At 35.0% G+C, this 22165-nt stretch overlaps 4 protein-coding genes across 4 annotated transcripts; 3 read left to right on the forward strand and 1 right to left on the reverse strand.

The window, feature by feature from the left end:
- Positions 1 to 2654: 2654 nt before the first annotated feature.
- Positions 2655 to 4161, reverse strand: LOC148311685 (uncharacterized). Its single transcript, XM_088256260.1, has one exon. The coding sequence runs from the start codon at positions 4012 to 4014 to the stop codon at positions 2890 to 2892; it is 1125 nt and encodes a 374-aa protein (XP_088112386.1). The 5' UTR covers positions 4015 to 4161; the 3' UTR covers positions 2655 to 2889.
- Positions 4162 to 5689: 1528 nt separating this feature from the next.
- On the forward strand, positions 5690 to 8600 carry LOC148311686 (uncharacterized). The gene is made up of 2 exons (XM_088256261.1): positions 5690 to 6222; positions 6932 to 8600. The coding sequence occupies exons 1-2, from the start codon at positions 6078 to 6080 to the stop codon at positions 8569 to 8571; spliced, it is 1785 nt and encodes a 594-aa protein (XP_088112387.1). The 5' UTR covers positions 5690 to 6077; the 3' UTR covers positions 8572 to 8600.
- A 1209-nt stretch (positions 8601 to 9809) lies between these two features.
- LOC148311687 (uncharacterized) lies at positions 9810 to 13497 on the forward strand. Its single transcript, XM_088256262.1, has 3 exons — positions 9810 to 9860; positions 10822 to 11178; positions 11909 to 13497. The coding sequence occupies exons 2-3, from the start codon at positions 10842 to 10844 to the stop codon at positions 13354 to 13356; spliced, it is 1785 nt and encodes a 594-aa protein (XP_088112388.1). The 5' UTR covers positions 9810 to 9860; positions 10822 to 10841; the 3' UTR covers positions 13357 to 13497.
- A 794-nt stretch (positions 13498 to 14291) lies between these two features.
- On the forward strand, positions 14292 to 15794 carry LOC148311688 (transmembrane protein 234 homolog). The gene has a single exon (XM_088256263.1). It carries the CDS (start codon positions 14454 to 14456, stop codon positions 14841 to 14843), a length of 390 nt encoding a protein of 129 aa, XP_088112389.1. The 5' UTR covers positions 14292 to 14453; the 3' UTR covers positions 14844 to 15794.
- The last annotated feature ends 6371 nt before the right edge of the window (positions 15795 to 22165 follow it).

The following is a 22165-nucleotide window of genomic DNA, read 5'->3' on the forward strand; positions in this document are numbered from 1 at the left end:
TTCATATAAACATAGTTTAAGGCGACACATTCTTAATCATTCTGACGCGAAAAGATGAATAAACAAAACATTATTTATTTTTTATTATTTGATTATTTGTCATTTGAAGTTTTTTTTCTTCTTCTTTTAAGATTATATTATCATCTTCTTTATGAGCCCTCTGACTTCCACTGCTGGATATGGGTCTCTTCCCCTTCTTTCCATTTCCTCCGGTTGGTTGCTGCTTGCAGCCAGTTTTTAACCCCCTACATCGACTATGTCGTCGGTACATCTCTTTTAAGGCCTTCCGACACTTCTTTTGTTCTCCTAAGGTCTCGTAAAATTCTTGGGGTCCTATATAATAATAATCACAATAAATCAACAAAATACATCAAATTCAGCACCTGTGTCTACAAGAAAGAAATAAGCCAAAGATAATATCCAAGACGAAAAAAAATGTTGCGCTATCTAATGGTACCAAAAGCTCGAGATGATGATGATGAGAGAACATTGAAAGTACCAGCCCAATAGTGACAGTTCTCGTGTCAAGAATGTATATTCAAATCTTCGTAGAAAGCCGCTTTAACAAACCAAATGTATACCCATGAGGAGAAACCGTATTCTTGTAAAAGATGTTTAAACAAATATAGATATAAATCCGTTTTTAAAAGTCACATGCTCACACATCGCTCACTCTTTTCAAGAACGTCACAAATCAAAAAAACTTCATTTCTCAGGAGAACGTTTTAGAAGTTTAAGAATATAATACAATGTATTCAAAATAAATACCAACCCACTTATTGAACTTTTTTACTGTGAAACGGATCTTTTTAGGTAAAACCTGGAGGTTTTTTCTCCACTTGAAAAATATTTAGTAAGTTTAAAAAAATAATTAAACATTACCTTTTCTTCAAAATGCAAAAACAACACTTTCTGCCCTGTAGCGGGTAAATATCAAGTTAAAAATATGCCGCTTTTGCTGGTATATAGTAGGTACATTTTCTGGGCATTCTGAAAACATGCACAACTGAAAATTGACGATTTTTGATTTATGACGTTCTTGAAAGGAGTGAGCGACATGTTGCTGAGAAACCGTTCTCATGCCCAGAATGTTCATTTAAATGTAGTTTAAAACATAGCTCACATTCACATAGAAACACATTCTTAAACATCCTGATGCGAAAAAATAAATGAATAAAATACTCGACCATTTGTCATTCAATCCGATATGTGTTTTTTTTTATCCCTTTTGTTTATCACACCGAGGTACTTCTAGAAAATTTGGTAACGGATTTACAAACTTGTATTTATTAAGATCGGCAGTGACAGATATATTGAAAGCTCTTATATGTATTCACAGTAAAATCGGGAATAATTTTTCACTCGTCCTCCGGATCATCTCCTTGTAGTGAAGGGACTGGTATAGTTTAGTGATATGATAAAGGTTTGATTTTATTTATTTGTGACCTGTATCAATTCTGTATATTGAGTTAAAAAAAATTCAATAATTTTATAAGGTCCAATTTTTAGTTCATCCAATTTTTTTCTGTTTAGCTTATTTCCATTTTCCACATACATTTTATGTTGTTTCACATTTTCAATAAATTACGCAACTTAGTTTTTTTTTTTAATTGCTTTGCAAAAGTAGATCTGTCAGGATGCCTAGATGCCTCTGAATCAGATCTGGGCATGCGGTGGCACAGCTTTCAATATCCCTTCTGTTAAGTTCATAATATAATCATAAGATACATCGAACTCTCCACCTGCACCCGCGAGGAAGAATGAAACACAAGATTTTATCCAATACTCTAAAAAATGTTACAAAAAGTGACATTTTAACTTTTATTCTCGAATGGACAAGAGAAGAAATAATCGGCAAGTATTTATAAGGAGATTGATGCGTGTCTGTGGAAGAAACGAAGAATTTTTACAATGAAAGAGTAGTGTGGCGTTCTATTCTCTCTCTGTCTTTGCAAACATTCTTCGCCTCTTCCACGTTCATGCATTTCCTCATACATACCCGACGATTATTACGACTTCTAACCTGACCACTTTCAAGTATTTGGCATACCTGATCGTGCTAAGTTTTTCTCGGTCTTCCTCTGCTCCTTTTTCCAATTACATTCGCCTCATAAATTTGTTTAACCGTTCTTTCTTCACTCATTCGTTCTACATGTCCAAACCATGTAAACACACCTTTCTTAATTTTATCGATAATGCTTATCTCAGCTTTGCATTCCTTCCTTATTTCATTATTCGAACATCTATCATACATCGTTTTGTCGCACATTCTTCTGAGAGATCGCATTTCGAATGCATTCAGTCTATTTTCATCCTTCTTTTGCCGACTCCATGTTTCACTTCCATACATTAGAGTTGGAACCAGGACTCCGCTGTGAACTGCTAGTTTAGCTTCCGCTGATAGTTTTTTTTGCCTTTCAGTGATATATTTATATTTGTATATATATATATATATATATATATATATATATATATATATATATATATATATATATATATATATGTATTTATAACTTTTTAAAACGTTTTTTATCTGCCTTGTATAAAATCTTGTGTTTCATTCTTTCTCTCAGACTCAGTTGGAGGATTCGATGTATTTTATGGTTGTATTATAAACTTAACAGAAGGGATAAAAAAATACAAATGGGTTTGAATGACAAATGGTCAAGTATATTTATTTATTTATTTTTCAAAACATATTACATACATAAGTCATATATATATATATATAATATCCCCGATGAGTAATTACTATTACTCATTTTGGGACATGGGATTCAGGTTACAAGACTGGAAAACAAACAATAAGTTACAATTTTTTTTTAAATAACCAAAACTAATACGTACATGGCAAAATATATAAACAATAAACGGTAAAAATAATATTATTTATTTATTTTTCGCATCACAACGTTTAAGAATGTGTCGCCTTAAACTATGTTTATATGAACATTTAAATGAACATGCCGAACATGAGAACGGTTTCTCATCAGAGTGTGTGAGCATGTGTTTTTTTAAACCGGAAATATATGAATATTTATTTGAACATTCCTTACAAGAAAACGGTTTCACTTCAGAATGGGTAAACATATGGCGTGTTAGCGCATCCTTTCTTAAAGATTTATATGTACATTTTGGACATGAGAACGGTTTATCACCGGAATGGGTATGCATGTGCCTTTTTAAAATATTTTTCGATGAAAATATTAATGAACATTTTTGACACGCGAACTGTGTAGCGTCAGAATGGATTGACATGTGTGCTTGTAATTCAGATTCATATAAATATACATATGGACATTTTGTACATGAGAACGTTTTTTCCCCAGTATGGGTTAACATGTGCATTTTAAAATACACTTTCCGTGAACATTTATACGTACACTTTGTGCAAGAAAAAGGTTCCTCACCAGTGTGTGTAAATATGTGAGCCCGAATTTGCCCCTTAGTAAAACATTTAAATGTACACTCAGCACACGAAAACGGTTTCTCACCGGTATGTGAATACAAGTGACTTTTTAAACTCCCTTTCTGCGAACATTTATATGAACACTGCGGGCACGAGAACGGTTTCTCACCAGTATGCACTAACATGTGTTTTTTTAAAGCGTATTTCCATGCACATCGATATTCACACTCTGTGCATGAGAAAGGTTTCCCATCATTATGGGTACACATGTGCATTTTTAAATTCGCTTCGCTTGAACTTTTAAATGCACACTTTGTGCAAGAAAAAAGTTCCTCGCCAGTGTGGGTTAGTATGTGCTTCTCCAATTTTGTTTCAGATGAACATTTAAATTTACACTTTGTACATGAAAATGAAATCTTGCCAGTATGTAAAAGCATGTGCCGTCTTAAACTCCCACTCTGCGAACATTTATGTGAACACTGCGGGCACGAGAACGGTTTCTCACCAGTATGCACTAACATGTGTTTTTTTAAACATTGTTTCCATATTGATTGAAATTTACACTCTGTGCATGCGAATAGTTTCTTACCATTGTGTGAAAACATGGGAATTTCGGGAACGGGAGCAGTTTCCGCACATTCTTGCTTTATGTCAGGATGATATATGTCTATTTTATTCGAAATCACGTTGTATTAATTCTTGAAGTGCGATTTAATACATGTCCCGGGTTCACTCTTGACTAGTGTCCCTTCTCCAGTATGGAGTGTGTCATCATCACTTTTCGGTTCTGTCTTGATAATAGGAACTTCCGAGTAGAATATCTCCTTCTTCACAGCGGAACATGCCGGAACATTACTGGGTGGTTCACTCTCAAGTAATGCCCCTTCACCAGCAGATACATCTCCCAATTCAGCCTTGACGCAAGCTGAACTGAGATCCATCTGTTCTTCAAGGATATCGCCTGCAAATAGAAATACTTGTTTAGGTATATGTTAGTATTTATGTACGTTGATACAAATAAAACCAAGCTACGCCCAATTGAATGGACCATCGAAATGATAATGATATTTTTTCAATGACTCAAGTGTCCCGTATAGTCCGCTTCCCGGTAACCCGATCCCGGAAAAAAGGGAGTGAACTGTACATGAAAAACATGAACCCGTCATCCGATAAAGATCTTAAAAATAATCATCTTTTGAATCATCTTTTGAATCATGTTTTGGCATAACAAATCTGTTGACCATTATGACGTCTATATAAAGTACATCTTAGCTTTACTCGCGTTAGATTGATGTTTCAAAAAGAGTTGTACACTTACCGATAATTATAAACAGGAGTTATGGCTTTTATTACATTGTATAAAGATGTTACACTTCCTGACAGCTGGTATTTTCGAATAAAGACTATTGCTACAAAATATAGCTGACAGACTGATACACGGCTATCGACAAGTACAGTGATGACCAGCCTTCTAAATATTTTCTACCCTATTATTTATACGGGGCTTGTTGATACAATTTAGTTTTTTTATCACGTACGTTCTATTCGGTCATTAGAAGATTAATAGCAAAGGGAATATTTAAAAAATACCAGATCCAGTACAGGATTATCTTGTTCGTGATTTTTGAATTCAAAATAAAGTAATTTTTATTGTTAATTCATAAATCATTAACTGAAATAAATCCGCTTTAATATAATAAATACAATAATTTTAAATATTAACTTCTCATCACAATCCGATGTGTCATCATTTTCGTCATCAAACACGTTAAAAAACAAACCACTGTTTTCGGTGAAATTATTCAACATCCCGTTCCCAGAATTATGTTTCTTTATTTTTTACTATATAGATTTATCCCATTAAAAAAAGGAGCATATTCGTGTTATATCACAACATGACCGTTCTTTTGTTTAATGTATTCAGAACGCAACATTATTTCATAGGAAAATATAATGTTAATGTAAATGTTAAGAAAAAAATATATAATTAAATTACATTTAAAAAAACATTTGTACTTCTTAAAATATTTGAAAAGTATATTATTACGTCGTTAATGAAATTAATATTTAACACGTTTATACTGAATATTTTTATAAACTTTTTACACGGCTTCCTTAGTTTGTTCGGACAAAGCTCGTCCCAACTTCGAAACATCGGGCATGGTCTCTATATACACACGTGCAACCTATCAAAACGCGTGATTTTACTGTCACAATTTATATGTTGCATAGGACACAAATGATTTCTTAAGTGTTGTTTGGAGAGCTTATCTGGTGGTCAGTCTATGTCAGTGCCTCGCAACCGGTGTGCCGTAGCACACTGGTGTACCGCGAGCCGGATTTAAGTGTGCCGCAGGCAAATTAATGTATTGGACATTTTATAATCATTCATCATGTATTTAATACACAATGACAAATTAATTTCAATAATTTTGTCCATTTTTCGAAATATAGCACAAAATAATTACTATCACAAAATAATTTTTCAAATGTCTTTATTTTTTACCTATATATTTGAGCTTTTGGTGTGCCGCGGAATTCTAGGAAGAATTTTGGTGTGTCGTAGGTGGGAAAAGGTTGCAGAGCATTGGTCTATGTGATAGGAAACTAAAATATAATAACTAACCCCGGATAAATATTGGGGTAAAAATTAGGAGGCTGGCTAATAATGTACTTATCGATAGCCGTGAATCATTTCTATCGGCCATCTTTTGTTGTGATAGTCTGCGTTAGAAAATATCAGCTGTCATCTTTGACATTGTTTTACATATTTATACAAATACAGGACAATCAAAGCCGGTTTACAGTTATCGGTAAGTGTACATCCCATAGAGCGAGGGTTTCCGCCTAGAATTTTCACTCATGAATTGCATGAAATTATAGTAACTTTAAACATAAACAGTAAATCCACTCACGAGTAAGCATAGGCTATAAAAAAAAGTTGAAGCCTGAAACATGATAAGTGGTGTTGCATAAGCCGCAGCTAGATTTCAGAGTCACTTGGGCTATAACGTCTTGGTACGACCTGAGTAATTTTTAAAAATTTATGCACTGCATTGTATGTATGACCCTACTAGAATCAACATCACGCACACACACACACACACACACACACACATTCATTCATTCGTAGATCTAGCAGATCTACAGTAAATATTTACTGTAGATCTAGCAGATCTACAGTAAATATTTTATACTTATGTTTATGTGGTAAACTATAATTGGCTTGTTTGATGTATATCTTTTAATTGTTTTATTTTACATATGTTGCTGTTGTAAACCCAAAAAAATATATACATTTCAAAGTAAATATCCTTCCTTCCTTGGAGAGGACAAATCACTTGTCGAAACCGTTGGGAAAAAGTACCAGAAATAAAATAAAATGTTTGAGTTTTATGCTATGTAGACAATTCAAAAGACTTTAAACATATCGATGGTCTATTGCGACTGAGCGTGGCTTGGTTTGATTTATATCAACACATATAACTTCAAAAATAATTTCCAAAGTATTTACATTCGCAGGTGATGAAAAACAGATGGATCTCAGTTCAGTTTGCGTTGAGGCTGAATTGGGAGATGTATCTGCTGGTGAAGGGGCATTACTCGAGAGTGAACCACCCAGTAATGTTCCGGCATGTTCCGCTGTAAATGAGATATTCTACCCGGAGGTTCCTATTATCAAGGAGGAACCGGAAAGTGATGATGAAACTCTCCATACTGGGGATGGGACACTATACACGAGTGAACCCGAGACTAATACTGAATCGAACTTCCAGAATGAATACAACGAGATATCTAATGAAATAGACGTATATCATCCTGACATAAAGCAAGAATGTTCGGAATCTGCTCCCATTTCCGGAAATCATATGTTTTTACATACTGATGAGAAACCGTTCGCATGTAAAGAGTGTGCATTTCAATCCAGATGGAAACAAGCTTTGAAAAAGCACATGTTGGTGCATACTGGTGAGAAACCGTTTTCATGCACGCAGTGTTCATTTTATTGTTCACATAAATGGAGTTTAAAGCGTCACATGCGTATACATACTGGCAAGATACCATTTTCTTGCACAAAATGTAAATTTAAATGTTCATCTAAGACGCAATTGCAAAAGCACATATTAACGCATACTGGCGAAAAACCGTTTTCTTGCACAAAGTGTGCATTTAAAAGTTCGAGGGAAGCGAGTTTAAGAATGCACATGTTTACCCATAATGATGATAAATCGTTCTCATGCACAAGGTGTGAATTTAAATGTACATGGAAATATGTTTTAAAGAAACACATGTTAGTGCATACTGGTGAGAAACCCTTCTCATGCCCGCAGTGTACATGCAAATTTTCACAGAAAGGGAGTTTAAAACGTCACATGTTTTCGCATACTGGCGATATGCCGTTCTCGTGTGCAACGTGTACATTGAAATGTTTAACTAAGGCGGCATTACAAAAGCACATATTAACCCATACTGGTGAAAAACCCTTTTCCTGTACGAAGTGTGCATTTAAATGTTCGCGAAATGCTCATTTAAAAAGGCACATGTCTACCCATACTGGTGAGAAGCCGTTCTCATGTACAGAGTGTGAATATCAATGTGCATGGAAAGACGGTTTAAAGAAACATATGTTAGTGCATACTGGTGAGAAACCTTTCTCGTGCCCGCAGTGTTCATTCAAATGTTCGCAAAAAGGGAGTTTAAAAAGTCACATGTTTTCACATACCGGCGTGAAGCAGTTCTCATGTGCTGAGTGTACATTTCAATGTTTAACTAAGGCACAAATACAAGCTCACTTATTTACCCATACTGGTAAGATACCTTTCTCTTGCACAATGTGCGCATATAAATGTGCACGGAAAGTGAATTTCAAAATGCACATGTTAACCCATTCTGCGGAAAAACCGTTCTCATGCACAATATGTGCATATAAATCTTCAAAAAAGGAGGCGCTAAGAAGTCACATGTTTACCCATTCTGAGCAGAAACCGTATTCTTGTAAGGAATGTTTAAAAAGATATTCATATAAATCCGCTTTGAGAAGTCACATGCTCACACATTCCGATAAGAAACCGTTTTCATGTTCAGAATGTTCATTGAAATTTACATATAAAAGTAGTTTAAGGCGACACGTTCTTAAACATTCTAATGTGGAAAATAAATAAATGAAATACCTGACCATTCGTCACTTAAATCTATGTGTGTTTTTTATTCCTTCTGTTAATTTTATAATATAATCTTAAAATAAATCGAATCCACCACCTGTGTCCATCCGTAAGATAATAAGAAACAAAAAAAAAAATATCCAAGGCAGAAAACAAATACTATAAAAAGTTTAACTAACCATCACGCTGCTTCCTACAGGGGTAGGCAGAGAGAATAGAACGCCGAACCACTTTGTCTTTACAAATTCTCCTCGCCTCTTTCATGCATTTCCTCATATACACCCGTCGACAATTTCGAATCCTAACCTGACCGCTTTAAAATATTTGGCATACCTGATAGTGCCAAGTTTTTCTCGGTCTTCCTCTGCTCCTTTTTCCAACTACATTAGCCTCATTGATTTGTTTTGTCGCTCTTTCATTACTCATTCGTTCCACATGTCCAAACTATCTCAACACGCCTCTTTTAATTTTATCGACACTGCTTATCTCATTTTTACACTGCTGAGTAAGAGATAATTAAAAACATTTTGAGATGGTTTGGACCTGTGAAGCGAAGAAATATATATTTTTTTGGTTAATTTCAAATTATTGGTATGACCAAATGAGTCAGTATCTAAAATTGGTCGTGTCGCTATAATGTGTGCTAACTAAAATGGGAATATTTGCATTACATTTTACTGGAATTGTTATGACTACTACCATCACGCCGTTTCCCCGCAGGGGTAGTCAGAAAGGATAGAATGCCACACTCTTCTGTCCTGACATTCACTCCTCGCCTCCTTCACATCCATAAATCTAGTCATACGTGCCCTCCGATTATGCAGACTTTTGACACCACCTGATTTTAGGTTCTGATTGTTCTGATCGTGCCAAGTCTTTTTCGGTCGTCCTCGTTCTGTTTTCCCGCTCCCATTCACCACATATATTTTCTTAGTCAATAAAACAATACTAAATACTTAGAAAATAAGATTTCAACGTATAATATCGCCTTTTTTACATATCAGGTGAATTGTCTTTTTTAAAATATCCCTTCTCGATGAGTCTACTTTTGCAACGATGGGACTTGTCCCATCGTTGCATAAGTAAGTTGCCGAGTCTTGACTCTGAAATGTAACAACAAACCCCGGATTAGTCCATTGGGTTAAGAATTGGGAGGCTGGTTGTTAATGTACTCATTGATAGCCGTAAATCAGTTCTGCCATCTTTTGAAGCAGTACTGAAAAATCAGAGGTGGTAAATACCAGCTGTCAGGGGGTGCAATATTGTTTTACATATATCTACAGGGCAAGGTAAGCCTTGGCCGTGCTTTGCAGTTATCAGTAAGTGAATATAGGGATAAGAACACCTATTAGTACTAACATATACTTTGACGTATAACCTTACTTCATTACCCACCATATATCCCGCCTACTCAATAAGATCAGGAAATATCCATCCCCGAAGATGACAAAATGCTTGTCAAAACCTTGTTGAAAAAAAACTTCAAATAAATGAATGATTATTTAAGCATATTTAACCGCGTTGTAATATCTTAACTAAAAATGTGACAAATGAAATGCTTTCTTTTTATATGTGTAACATTTTTGGCTTTAAAAACCATGGTATTATGTTAAACAAAGTAAATTAAGTTACTTAGTATTAGGTTACTTTTTTGGTAGAATATCACGCCGTTTCCCCACAAGAGTAGGCAGAGAGAATGGAACGCCACACTCTTCTGTCTTGACATACACTCCTCGCTTCCTTCACATCCAGACATACATGCCCTCCGATTGCACAGATCTTTGACACTACCAGATTTTAGATTTCAATTGATCTGATTTTGCCTAAGTTTTAGTTAGTAATTTAAGTCCCCTAACATAAGTTGATCTGATTTTGCCTAAGTTTTAGTAAGTAAGTTAAGACCCCTAACATAAGTCCTTTACGATTCAGCGTAACATAGTTTGATTTGTACATATTTTTTTAACTCTTATCCGCACCCCAATGGTGCATAGGGCACTGCTTCATATAAACGCAGTGTTATCTTGATCGTTTACACATTAAGAAAAGGTGATCAGCCCTCCGCTTCAGTTACCAGTTGAGGGTAATATTGAATAAATAATAAAGTGAACAAATCACTTATATTTATTTGACCCCCCTCCTGGGAATCGAACCCGGGACCTCCAGAACGGTAGCCGAGCGTGCTGACCATTACACTACGGAGGCGGACCAACATAAATACTAACATATACCAACAAGTATTTCTGTTTACAGGTGATTTATTTGAAGAACAGATGGATGTCAGTTCAGCTTGCGTCAAGGCTGAATCGGGAGATGTATCTGCTGGTGAAGGGGCATTACTCGAGAGTGAACCACCCAGTAATGTTCCGGCATGTTCTGATGTGAAGAAGGAAATATTCTACCCGGAAGTTCCTATTATCAAGGCGGAACCGGAAAGTGATGATGATACTCACCATACTGGGGAAGGGACACTATTCAGGAGTGAACCCGGGACTAGTACTGAATCGCACTTCAAGAATGAATACAAGATCTCTAATGAAATAGACATATATCATCCTGACATAAAGCAAGAATGCTCGGAATCTGCTCCCGAAATACAAGGATCTTTGAGTAAGTAATGTTTCTATTTCTGTGCAAGACACGGTTACGTAGGGTAACGTAAGACAGCGAGATGCTCCCTTGAGGTGGGTATTTCGATAATGGCGCTTTATCAATTATTAAAAATTACTGTAATTAACGATAAGTTTGACACGGGACAAGTCTCTTAAGTAGAAAATGAAAACTACATCAGGAAATATGTCGTTAAATGAAAAAAATGCTTTTTGAAACTATTGTTTTTTTTTGGAATTTTATAAACTTGACAATGTGTTCGTACACAAGTACACAACCAAACGCCTTTTTTTTCCTCACCAATAGTACGGCTGTCCAAATTTAAAACACAGTAAAGGACATTTTTTTGTAGTAGGTTTTTTTTTGCATTTATGGACTAAGTACATTCTACTTAGTCCAAAATGCAAAAAAAACGTAGGTACTACAAAAAAATGTCCCTCACTGTGTTTTAAATTTGGACAGCCGAGTAGCTGTGAACTTCATTAGCATATTTGTTTTCTTTTTTATATATTTTCGTTTTATTTTATGTGTGAAATTTGTTATGATACCTTGTATTTTGAACTTGTTTATTTCTGAAATCCATAAACAGTACGTTAATCGTTAATTATTTTATATTTATTTTACTTTATTTTATATTTTTTTTAAAAAGTTTTTTTTTTCATTTTGATTTTCCATTGAATCCCAAAAGCGTTTTCATGAAAAGTAATTGACACTTTCTTTTCCCTTTCAGGTTCAGAGAATACCATGAAAAATCATTCTGAATATTCTGAAATATACCGTAAAACTTCTCTCAAGACTAATTTAAAAACACGGTTCACCCACACTGGTGAAAAACTGTTCACATGCACTGAATGTACATTTGAAACTTCGCGGAAAGCAGTTTTAAAAGCGCATATGGTAACCCATACTGGTGAAAAACCGTTCATATGCACCGTGTGTACACTTAAATTTTCACGTAAAGGGAGTTTAAAAAGTCACATGGTTTTACATACTGGTGAGAAACCGTTCTCATGCGCAAAGTGTGAATTTCAGTCTTCTTGGAAACAAGGTTTAAAGAAACATATGTTAGTGCATACTGGTGAAAAACCATTCGCCTGCACTGAGTGTACATGCAAATTTTCAGAGAAAGGGAAATTAAAACGTCACATGTTTTTACATACTGGCCAAATGCCATTTTCGTGTTCAAAGTGTACATTGAAATTTTCATTAAAGTCGGTATTAGAAAAGCACATATTGACCCATACTGGCGAGAAACCTTTTTCTTGTACAAAGTGCGCATATAAATGTTCGCGGAAAGAGCATTTACAAAGGCACTTGTTTACCCATACTGGTGAGAAGCCGTTCTCATGCACTGAATGTGAATTTAAATGTGCATTTAAAGACGGTTTAAAGAAACACGTGTTAGTGCATACTGGTGAGAAACCGTTTTCATGTCCGCAGTGCTCATTCAAATGTTTACAGAAAGGGAGCTTAAAAAGTCACATGTTTTCTCATAGTGGCGAGAAGCCGTTCTCTTGTGCAGAGTGTGCATATCAATGTTTAACTAAGGCTCAAATACGAGCTCACATATTTACCCATACTGGTGAGAAACCATTTTCTTGTACAATGTGTACATATAAATGCCCACGGAAAATGAATTTAAAAATGCACATGTTAACCCATACAGGAAAAAAAACGTTCGCTTGCACGAAATGTCCATCGATATTTTTATATAATTCGGAATTGGAAGCGCACATGTTTATCCATTCTGGCACAAAACGGTTCTCGTGTCAAGAATGTTCTTTCAAAACTTCGTGGAAAAACGCTTTCAGAAGGCACATGTATATCCATTCTTGTGACAAACCATTCTCTTGCCAAAAGTGTACATATAAATGTTCAAGAAAAGAAGAGCTGAGAAGTCATTTGTTTACTCATTCTGATGAAAAATCATATTCATGCAAGGGGTGTTCAAATAAATATTCATCTCAATCCGCTTTGAGAAGTCACATGCTCACACATTCTGATGAGAAACCGTTTTCATGTTCAGAATGTACATTCAAATGTTCTCGGCAAGGAGATTTAACAGAACACATGTTAACACACATTGAGAAGAAGCATTCTCCTAATCACAGCAATATCCTCTTGGTGGCTAAATTATTATCTCATCCCAAAATTTTAAAGGACCTTCGGAAAAATTAACATTGTGTGAGAAAACGTAAAGAATAATGCTCCTTTTTTTATCAAATAAGAATAGAATGTACGGAGAAACATTGTAATTCTAATTTTGAGTTCGATATTATCGTCATTTCTAAATCCCGCCCGATGATGTGGGATTTATATATTGTAATTTTTTATGGAGAAATATTTGTGTTTTTTTATTATTAAAAAAAATTAATTAATTAACTTAAATTTCATACAATTTTTCTGAGCCCAGGCGGCTCATTATTATAAATAGGTATTAATTAGGTTGTAGAATGGGTTTGAACCGAGAAACTGATTCGAGAGTCCGCGCCACTAACGACGGGACCACAACCCGACACTAATAATGCAATGCAACGTTTTCCATCTGACCGTGTTAAATGATTAAATAAAGTCAGAATTATATAGTATAAAAATGTTACGGTGCAGTAATTCTAACATCTTAAACTATGACCCCAAGCGCCCGCTAGGGTTAGGGCAGGGGTTTACGCGGGGAATGTTTATGTTATAACCCTTATGAGATTGATGCAAAGGAGACTGCAGAGACTGCACACACTTGTCCTCGTACTGTCGTAGCGACCTGTTGAATAAACTGATTGCATCCTAATTACGAGTAATTAATACCGAATCCCGAGCCCCGTATATATATATAAAGTGTATTACGTAAGTACCTTTTTTTCTTTAGTATGCTGATTGTTTTGCTTCTTTCATAGTCAGTCTCTATCCTCCGCTCGTTTCTTTAATTCGGCGTATCCGCTACAACGCATGTCGGAGGTAATTTGGGTCCATGTAGGTTAAACGGGATCATTTATCATACTGGTCCAAAGTTTGGAATGAGTTACTAAATAAAATAACCTGGAAAAATCCCAATTAGGTAGGTACTTATTTAAATTACTCATTTACTAGATATGCCCAATTGACTGTCTATGGTTTTCACTTTTCGTGACGGTGACAGTGGTTGGTATCAAATGCATATTTGGTATAAAAATATCGATAGAATGTATTCTAGTTGAGAATCATACGAATCTACGGATAAATAGGTTTTTTCGTAAACTTCTGGAAGCAAAAGTGAAAATAAAATTTCTGATTAGAACACTATGTTCTCGTCTTTATTGAGCTTTGTGACCGTAGCAGCACTATGGGGAGCTACGAATCCATTCCTTAAACTAGCTTCGAAGGACGTTACGAGAGTCTCATCGACTTCCAGAATTGGCAAGTTCACCAAAGAAATAACCCATCTGTTCTTAAACTGGAGGTACACGATACCATTTCTACTCAATCAGTCTGGTTCTGTTCTCTACGTGTTGTGCCTTCAAAACAACGAGCTGTCCCTCGTAGTGCCTGTCACCAATTCCCTGACGTTCCTCTTTACCGCTCTCTCGAGCTGGATAGTGGGAGAAGGCAAACCGAATAAGGACACTGTTATAGGAATGATCCTTGTGTTGACAGGCACAACACTCTGCTGGATTGACAAGACTTCCGGATGAAAACTAAACACCGATACAGTTCTCCCGGTTCGGATCCTGTCTCCGAAAAACCAAACCCAGCCAGTAAACCAATCACAATACAACTTGTACGATTCTAATTGGAATGTGTAAATAAATATATTAGATAGACCTTTTAAAATAAAACAACTTTGTTAAAACCACTTTTTAATGGTACACTTTATCCAAACGGTTTCGACAAGAAACTTGCATCATAAGGGTTTATCTACTAAATTCTAAAACATTGAAATACTCATAGTTAGGTTATAGTTAATTTACTAACTTTGAGTTACCAACTACTACTACTACCACCATCACGCCGTTTCCCCGCAGGGGTAGGCAGAGAGGATGGAACGCCACACTCTTCTGTCCTGACATACACTCCTCGCCTCCTTCACATCCATACATCTAGTCATACATGGCCTCCGATTACGCAGACTTCAATGTGTTTTAGAATTTAGTACATCAACCCTGATGATGACAATGTTCTTGTCGAAACCGGATGTATAAAGTGTGCCAAAAAAAACAACAACAAAAAAGTGGTTAAAACAAAGTTGTTTTATTTTATAAAGTTTATAAAAAGTGCCACAAAGTATCTGCCAAAAACATTCAAGAAATAGATAACTAACTATCACTCCGCTTCGCCCCGGGGAAAGGTGGCGATTGTATGACGATCAGTGACTTGTTCGTCATTAGAGTTAATACATCTAACAAACCATGAGGTGTTGTATTGTATTCAAATTTAAGAAACAGTGGCATACGTTTTTAATGCTTGTAAAGGAATATTTATGCCTTTAGGAATATACATTGACAATTTATATTAAATATGACTTTTTATAACATGCTAATACCCTGTGGGGCGCAAATAAACAACGCATCTAAAATATACACTCAATTCGTCTCAGTGTAATGCAACCGGAAATATTATGTATTAAATAAAAAGACGTTTTATTATATTTTGTGTTTAATAATATACCGATTTATATTAAAAAATGTCATTCATTATCCTGGCTTGAAAATTTGAGAGATTGGTTCCACTCTAGCACTGGGTCGCTGTTTAGAGCGGCTGCAAAATAAAAAATCCCACCCTTTGTGCGTTGGGCGGCAAGAAAAAGTTTAATATATTGTATGTTTACAATTTATCTGTTGCCATATGCATTAGGTCTCGAGATCGATTTTCGAGGGGTCCAAAAATAAAATAAAATGTTTTTTTTTGCTCTCCCATACTTGACTGATTACCTTTCCTTCATATTAGTAATGAGCAAGTTAATCTGATGCGTCGATCTGGTGCAGTGCCCTTTCGACCATCTGGGTGTGGAAAGGTGTAAAAATATCATATTAAATTTGTTCTGACTTTCCATTTCTTGATAACCTTAGTGTCGTCACTTCGAATATTAATCGGTTTTAGAAACATTCTTTTTATCATTCAAACAAAAATCGCTCCCATCTCCAAGTCCGATAAGCCCAGCAACTTTCCTTACGATACTTTTCAATTTATCTAAAATATTCCAAGAATTCGTATCTTCTACAGCTCTTTTCAATTTTATTGAATCTGAAGTCAAAACATTTTGGGATTCATTTGAATAATTTTTCGACACATTATGCCTCAAAGACAGCATTACCTTTAAAAACTTTTCGACTCTCGCAAATTTATTAACGTAATAATCGTTTTCTACTTGTTGGAGGCTTGAACTGTTATTTGAAGTTGATTTGCTGATGACTTGTTCGTTAATAATTCCGTTTCTCAAGCCCGAAATGTGTAACAGTTTTTCAGTAATCTGGGCTGGGATTGTGCCATCCGTTTTATGAAGAAAATCAATGAAAGGCTCCTGAAACAGAAATATTATTCACAATATTTTAAGTGTCATTTTTGGAATAAATAATAGTGGATTTGGCTCCTAAAGTCTTTTTTAAAATATTATTAAACCTGAGAGTTTTCAAGAAACGTCTGAAAAATTAGGAACTTATCTGTTCCATCACATCATCCTCGGCCTCTTAAAGTTCTAGATACACATTATTACCACAAAATATAAGTAGCATGTGTGTACATACTTTGCTAGAAATAAGCATGCTCAAAAATCATTATATTTTCGAGGGGGGAGGAGCATGCTCTGAGGACTATGTCTAAAAATAAATTAAAGCGATTCTTATCCCCTTTATCCTATATTCAGTGAAGACTATCATTTAATTAGTAAATTAACATCGCCCATGTGGTTAAAATTAATATAAACGCAGTCCATATACATACCTAAATAGGTGTGCGTTTGGAGAAATTTCCAACGACAATTATAAAGGTAGAAATTGGAACAACACTATATTTTTTACACTTTCTCTATGCTTACATTGGTTTACGAAACGTCAAATTGACAGCTTTGTTGTAAGCGTAAATAATTCATATTTATTTATCTTTTTTATTCCTGACTAATATTAGATGAAAAAATATCGTTTTCCTGGTTGAAAATGTATCACATACAGGCGATACTTATGCTAAATATTGATAGTACGGTGATAGAGCGAAGACGAGACAGGATTACATTTTGCAGTGTTTTTCATTATTAAAACAAAAAACCTTATCAGATTTTGCAGAATTTAGCAAAAGTCTTTAAGAAACTGTCACAACTGATTTCAAATGCAGTAATTTGGTATTTTTGTATCAAGATTCGGATGAATTATTGAGTAAAAAGGTGTTTTTTCTTACTATGGTCGTTAGTTCCGTCGTGGTATCCAACAGCTGGTCTTGTGACATGGTGGTCGTAATCAGAGACAAATAAATTAGGCCGCTGACGCGCCAAATATACCACATTATATAATATGTAGTAACGTACGTTTACTGGGGACTAGAATTAACAGTGCATTCCTTTGTTGTTTTATAGGGTCTTATGTTGAGATTATTGTTAATTATTGTTGGAAAAACATGGGTGTATCAGAAACGCCATTTTTCAAATTTTTGTCTATTCTTCAGGAGGTTGTACTAATGTTGCATAAGGCACATAATAAACCCTTATCCGCACCCCAATGGTGCATAGGGCACTGCTTCATATGAACGCAGTGTTATCTTGATCGTTTACACACGAAGGAAAGGTGATCAGCCCTCCGCTTCAGTACAGTCCAGGGTAACTAGAGCGGACCTATGCTTGTTCCGTGAGCGTTGCCAGATGGTTTTTTTAATGTTTTCAGCAAATAAATTTAAATTATTCATTTATAATTAATTAAGGGGATTAGCTATGAATGTCCGTATTTTTCCTATTTAAAATTGCTAATTTTTTATTGTGTAGTGACTACCCAACACCTGGACGCGCGTTTTATTTTAGCATCAGAAGGGAAAACTTGATTATTAATTACATGTCTTCTTCAAACCCTTATCTGCACCCCAATGGTGCATTGGGCACTGCATCATATAAATGCAGTGTTATCTAGATCGTTAACACATGAAGGAAAGGTGATCAGCCCTCCGCTTCAGGTACCAGTCCAGGGTAATATTGAAAAATCACTTATATTTATTTAATCCCCCCCCCTGGGAATCGAACCCAGGACCTCCAGAACGGTAGTCAAGCGTGCTGACCATTACACTGCGGAAGTGGACTTTTTTAACCAAAAATATACTTAAAAAGGGTAAACATATTATTATATCATGAAGTATACATGTATCATGCCCGTAACCATTAAGAATTCCAGCAGTGATCATGTCTTTAAGAACAGTGTCCGTCGATGGTTGCTTCTCGTTGGAAGGGACAAGGTAGAAAGTGAATTAATTAAAGTCCAGGTGTAATTATTTTATTGTAAAACCTTTATACTGTTAATTGCTTTTGTACCTATTGTATGTAATATATATATAATCTAATAATTAAACAAACAAATAATAATAATAATAAAAAATTGTATTGAGATGTAAGTATTTCGGCTCAACACAGGCCATGCCTAAAGAGCCGTAATACATATCGCTCACTCCTTTCAAGTACGTCATATATAAAAAAAAACTTGATTTTTCAGGAGAACGTTTTTAAAGTTTAAAAATAAAATACAATGTATTAAAAATAAATATCAACCCACTTATTGAACTTTTTACTGTGCAACAGATCTTTTTAGGTAAAACCTGAAGGTTTTTTCTCCATTTGAAAAATATTTAGAATATTTAAAAAAATAATTAAACCATACCTTTTCTTCAAAATGCAAAAACAACACTTTCTGCCCTGTAGCGGGTAAATATTAAGTTAAAAATATGCCGCTTTTGCTGGGACATAGTACATTTTCTGGGCATTCCAAAAACATGCACAACTGAAAATTGACAATTTTTGATATATGACGTTGTTGAAAGGAGTGAGCGATATAGTAAAAAAAATGTATGTATCTATTTTCATAGATACATACATATTTTTTTTCTATATCGCTCACTCCTTATTTTTAAATAAATAAAAAAATGATAAATCAATTATATTATGTTCAAATTGGCTACTGCCGCTGATAAAGAAAAAAACAAATGGACAATTCAGAGTAATTATTTAGAAATTTGTACTAGACTGCACCACTGGCGACCCCATCACTTATATCATATGATGGATTTTATTGACTTGTGTCACTTTTGACAGCTTCGCACGACCTCTGATAAGGAACCAGTTCAATACATAATAGTTTGTGTAAGAGAAATTCCTAATCCCTACACTAAACCAGTTGTTCTGAAACTTATTATAGTCGCAGACGCATTTGACACTCATACACACTCCGGGTTCAGTTGAGAAAATCTTGGCTTTCATCCAGACTTACACATCGCTCACTCCTTTCATGAACGTCATAAATCAAAAATTGACAATTTTAAGTTGTGCATACTTTTGGAATGCCCAGAAAATATACTATATCCCAGCAGAAGCGGCATATTTTTAACTTAATATTTACCCGCTACAGGGCAGAAAGTTTTGTTTTTGTATTTTGAAGAAAAGGTATTTTTTAATTATTTTTTGAAATATACTAAATGTTTTTTCAAATGCAGAAAAAACCTTCAGGTTTTACCTAAAAGGATCTGTTGCACAGTAAAAAGTTCAATAAGTGGCTTGATATTTATTTTTAATACATTGTATTATATTTTTAAACTTTAAAAACGTTCTCCTGAAAAATCAAGTTTTTTGATTTATGACGTTCTTGAAAGGAGTGGGCGACATTTAATGATTACTTTTATGTTCTTTTTTGACATCTCACCCAATACGAAGAAGAATATGGAAGTCTGGCCATTTACGAGGCTGACAACCGTAATTCAGTCTAATGAAGACATTTAATAATAAGTCACTATTCCGCAAACAAAGCCTGGCGGGTGCGGGGTGCAGGGAACTAAGTGCACTTGACTTGCACCCAGAAGGGCGTCGTCGCGTGGACCAATGTTTAGTCATAGATAACCCTAGAGGGTTAAAACACTGATCAGTTTAAACTAACTAACTAACCATCACGCCGCTTCACCGCAGGGGTAGGCAGAGAGAATAGAGCGTCACACCACTCTGCCTTGCAAACATTCTTCGCCTCTTCCACGTTCATGCATCTCCTCATACATACCCGCCGATTGTTACGACTCCTAACCTGACCACTTTCAAGTATTTGGCATACCTGATCGTGCCATGTTTTTCTCGGTCTTCCTCTGCTTCTTTTCCCGCTAACATTCGCCTCATAAATTTGTTTTACCGTTCTTTCCTCACTCATTCGTTCCACATGTCCAAACCATCTCAACACACCTTTCTTAATTTTATCGATAATGCTTATCTCAGCTTTGCATTTCTTCCTTATTTCACTATTCGCACATCTATCATACATCGTTTTGTCGCACATTCTTCTGAGAGATCGCATTTCGACTGCATTCAGTCTACTTTCATCCTTCTTTTGCCAACTCCATGTTTCACTTCCATACATCAGAGTTGGAACCGGGACTCCGTTGTGCACTGCCAGTTTAGCTTCCGCTGATAGGTTTTTATTTGCTATAACTGATTTCAGTGCACCATTCACTTTGTTCCCAGCATTCACTCTCCTTTCTATGTCTTTATCAATCTCTCCATCCCTAGAAAACATACTACCCAAATACACGAAATCATCTACCTGTTCCAAAATCTCTCCGTTTACCAATATTTCACATTCAGATCTGCATTCTTCTCTTTCAAAAACAAAGATCAAATAAAAGAAAACGAAAAACTCCATTTTTTTCTAATAATTTATTCAGTTAACATTTTTATTGCATTTTGTCAAATACTTAACACTCTACAAATTTCCTACCATATTAATAAATACATTTTTCTTTTGTTTATTGCTTTCATTTTCCATATCTACTATTTTAATTTACAAAATAAGGCATTAAACACTACTTTAACGAGTTGGTAACGTTTGACATCGTCTAGCGCTTACGGCTAGCCGACCCGTGTTATAAGGGCGGAGTGAGCCGTCTCTCATACCGTCTGTAAGAGACGGATATGCTAATTTAAAAATATTACTTGTTTTAAATGATTTTTTTAAAGGCATTATAAAGAGTGGCACAGAATTAATTCCCCTATTGGAAAATGTTTAAAAAATTCCAAATGGTGTCGTCGTCAATCATATTTTACATTTTTCTCACTCCTTTCAAGAACGTCATAAATCACAAATCGTCAATTTTCAGTTGCGCATGTTTTCAGAATACCTAGAAAATGTACTATATCCCAGCAAAACCGGCATATTTTTAACTTAATATTTACCCGCTACAGGGCAGAAAAAGTTGTTTTTGCATTTTAAAGAAAATGCATTGTTTAATTTTTTATTTACAAAAACTAAATGTTTTTCAAATGGAGAAAAAACCTTCAGGTTTTACCTAAAAAGATCAGATACACAGTAAAAAGTTCAATAAGTGGCTTGATATTTATTTTTAATACATTGTATTATATTTTACAACTTTAAAAACGTTCTCCTGAAAAATCAAGTTTTCTGATTTATGACGTTCTTGAAAGGAGTGAGCGAAATATCAAAAAACTTGATTTTTCAGGAGATTGTTTTTAATGTTAAAAAATAGAACACAATGTGTTAAAAATACATATCAAGCCACTTATTGAACTTTTTACTGTGCAACAGATCTTTTTAGATAAAACCTGAAGGTTTTTTCTCCATTTGAAAAATACTTAGAATATTTAAAAAAATACTTAAGCAATACCTTTTGTTCAAAATGCAAAAACAACCCTTTCTGCCCTGTAGCGGGTAAATATTAATTTTAAAATATGCCGCTTTTGCTGGAATATAGTACATTTTCTGGGCATTCTGAAAACACGCACAACTGAGATTTGACAATTTTTGATATATGACGTTGTTGAAAGGAGTGAGCGATTTGT

The sequence above is a fragment of the Brachycentrus maculatus genome, unplaced genomic scaffold, assembly GCF_059751285.1.
Source record: "Brachycentrus maculatus isolate JH-2025_06_01 unplaced genomic scaffold, ASM5975128v1 h1tg000059l, whole genome shotgun sequence".
Lineage (NCBI taxonomy): Eukaryota > Metazoa > Arthropoda > Insecta > Trichoptera > Brachycentridae > Brachycentrus > Brachycentrus maculatus.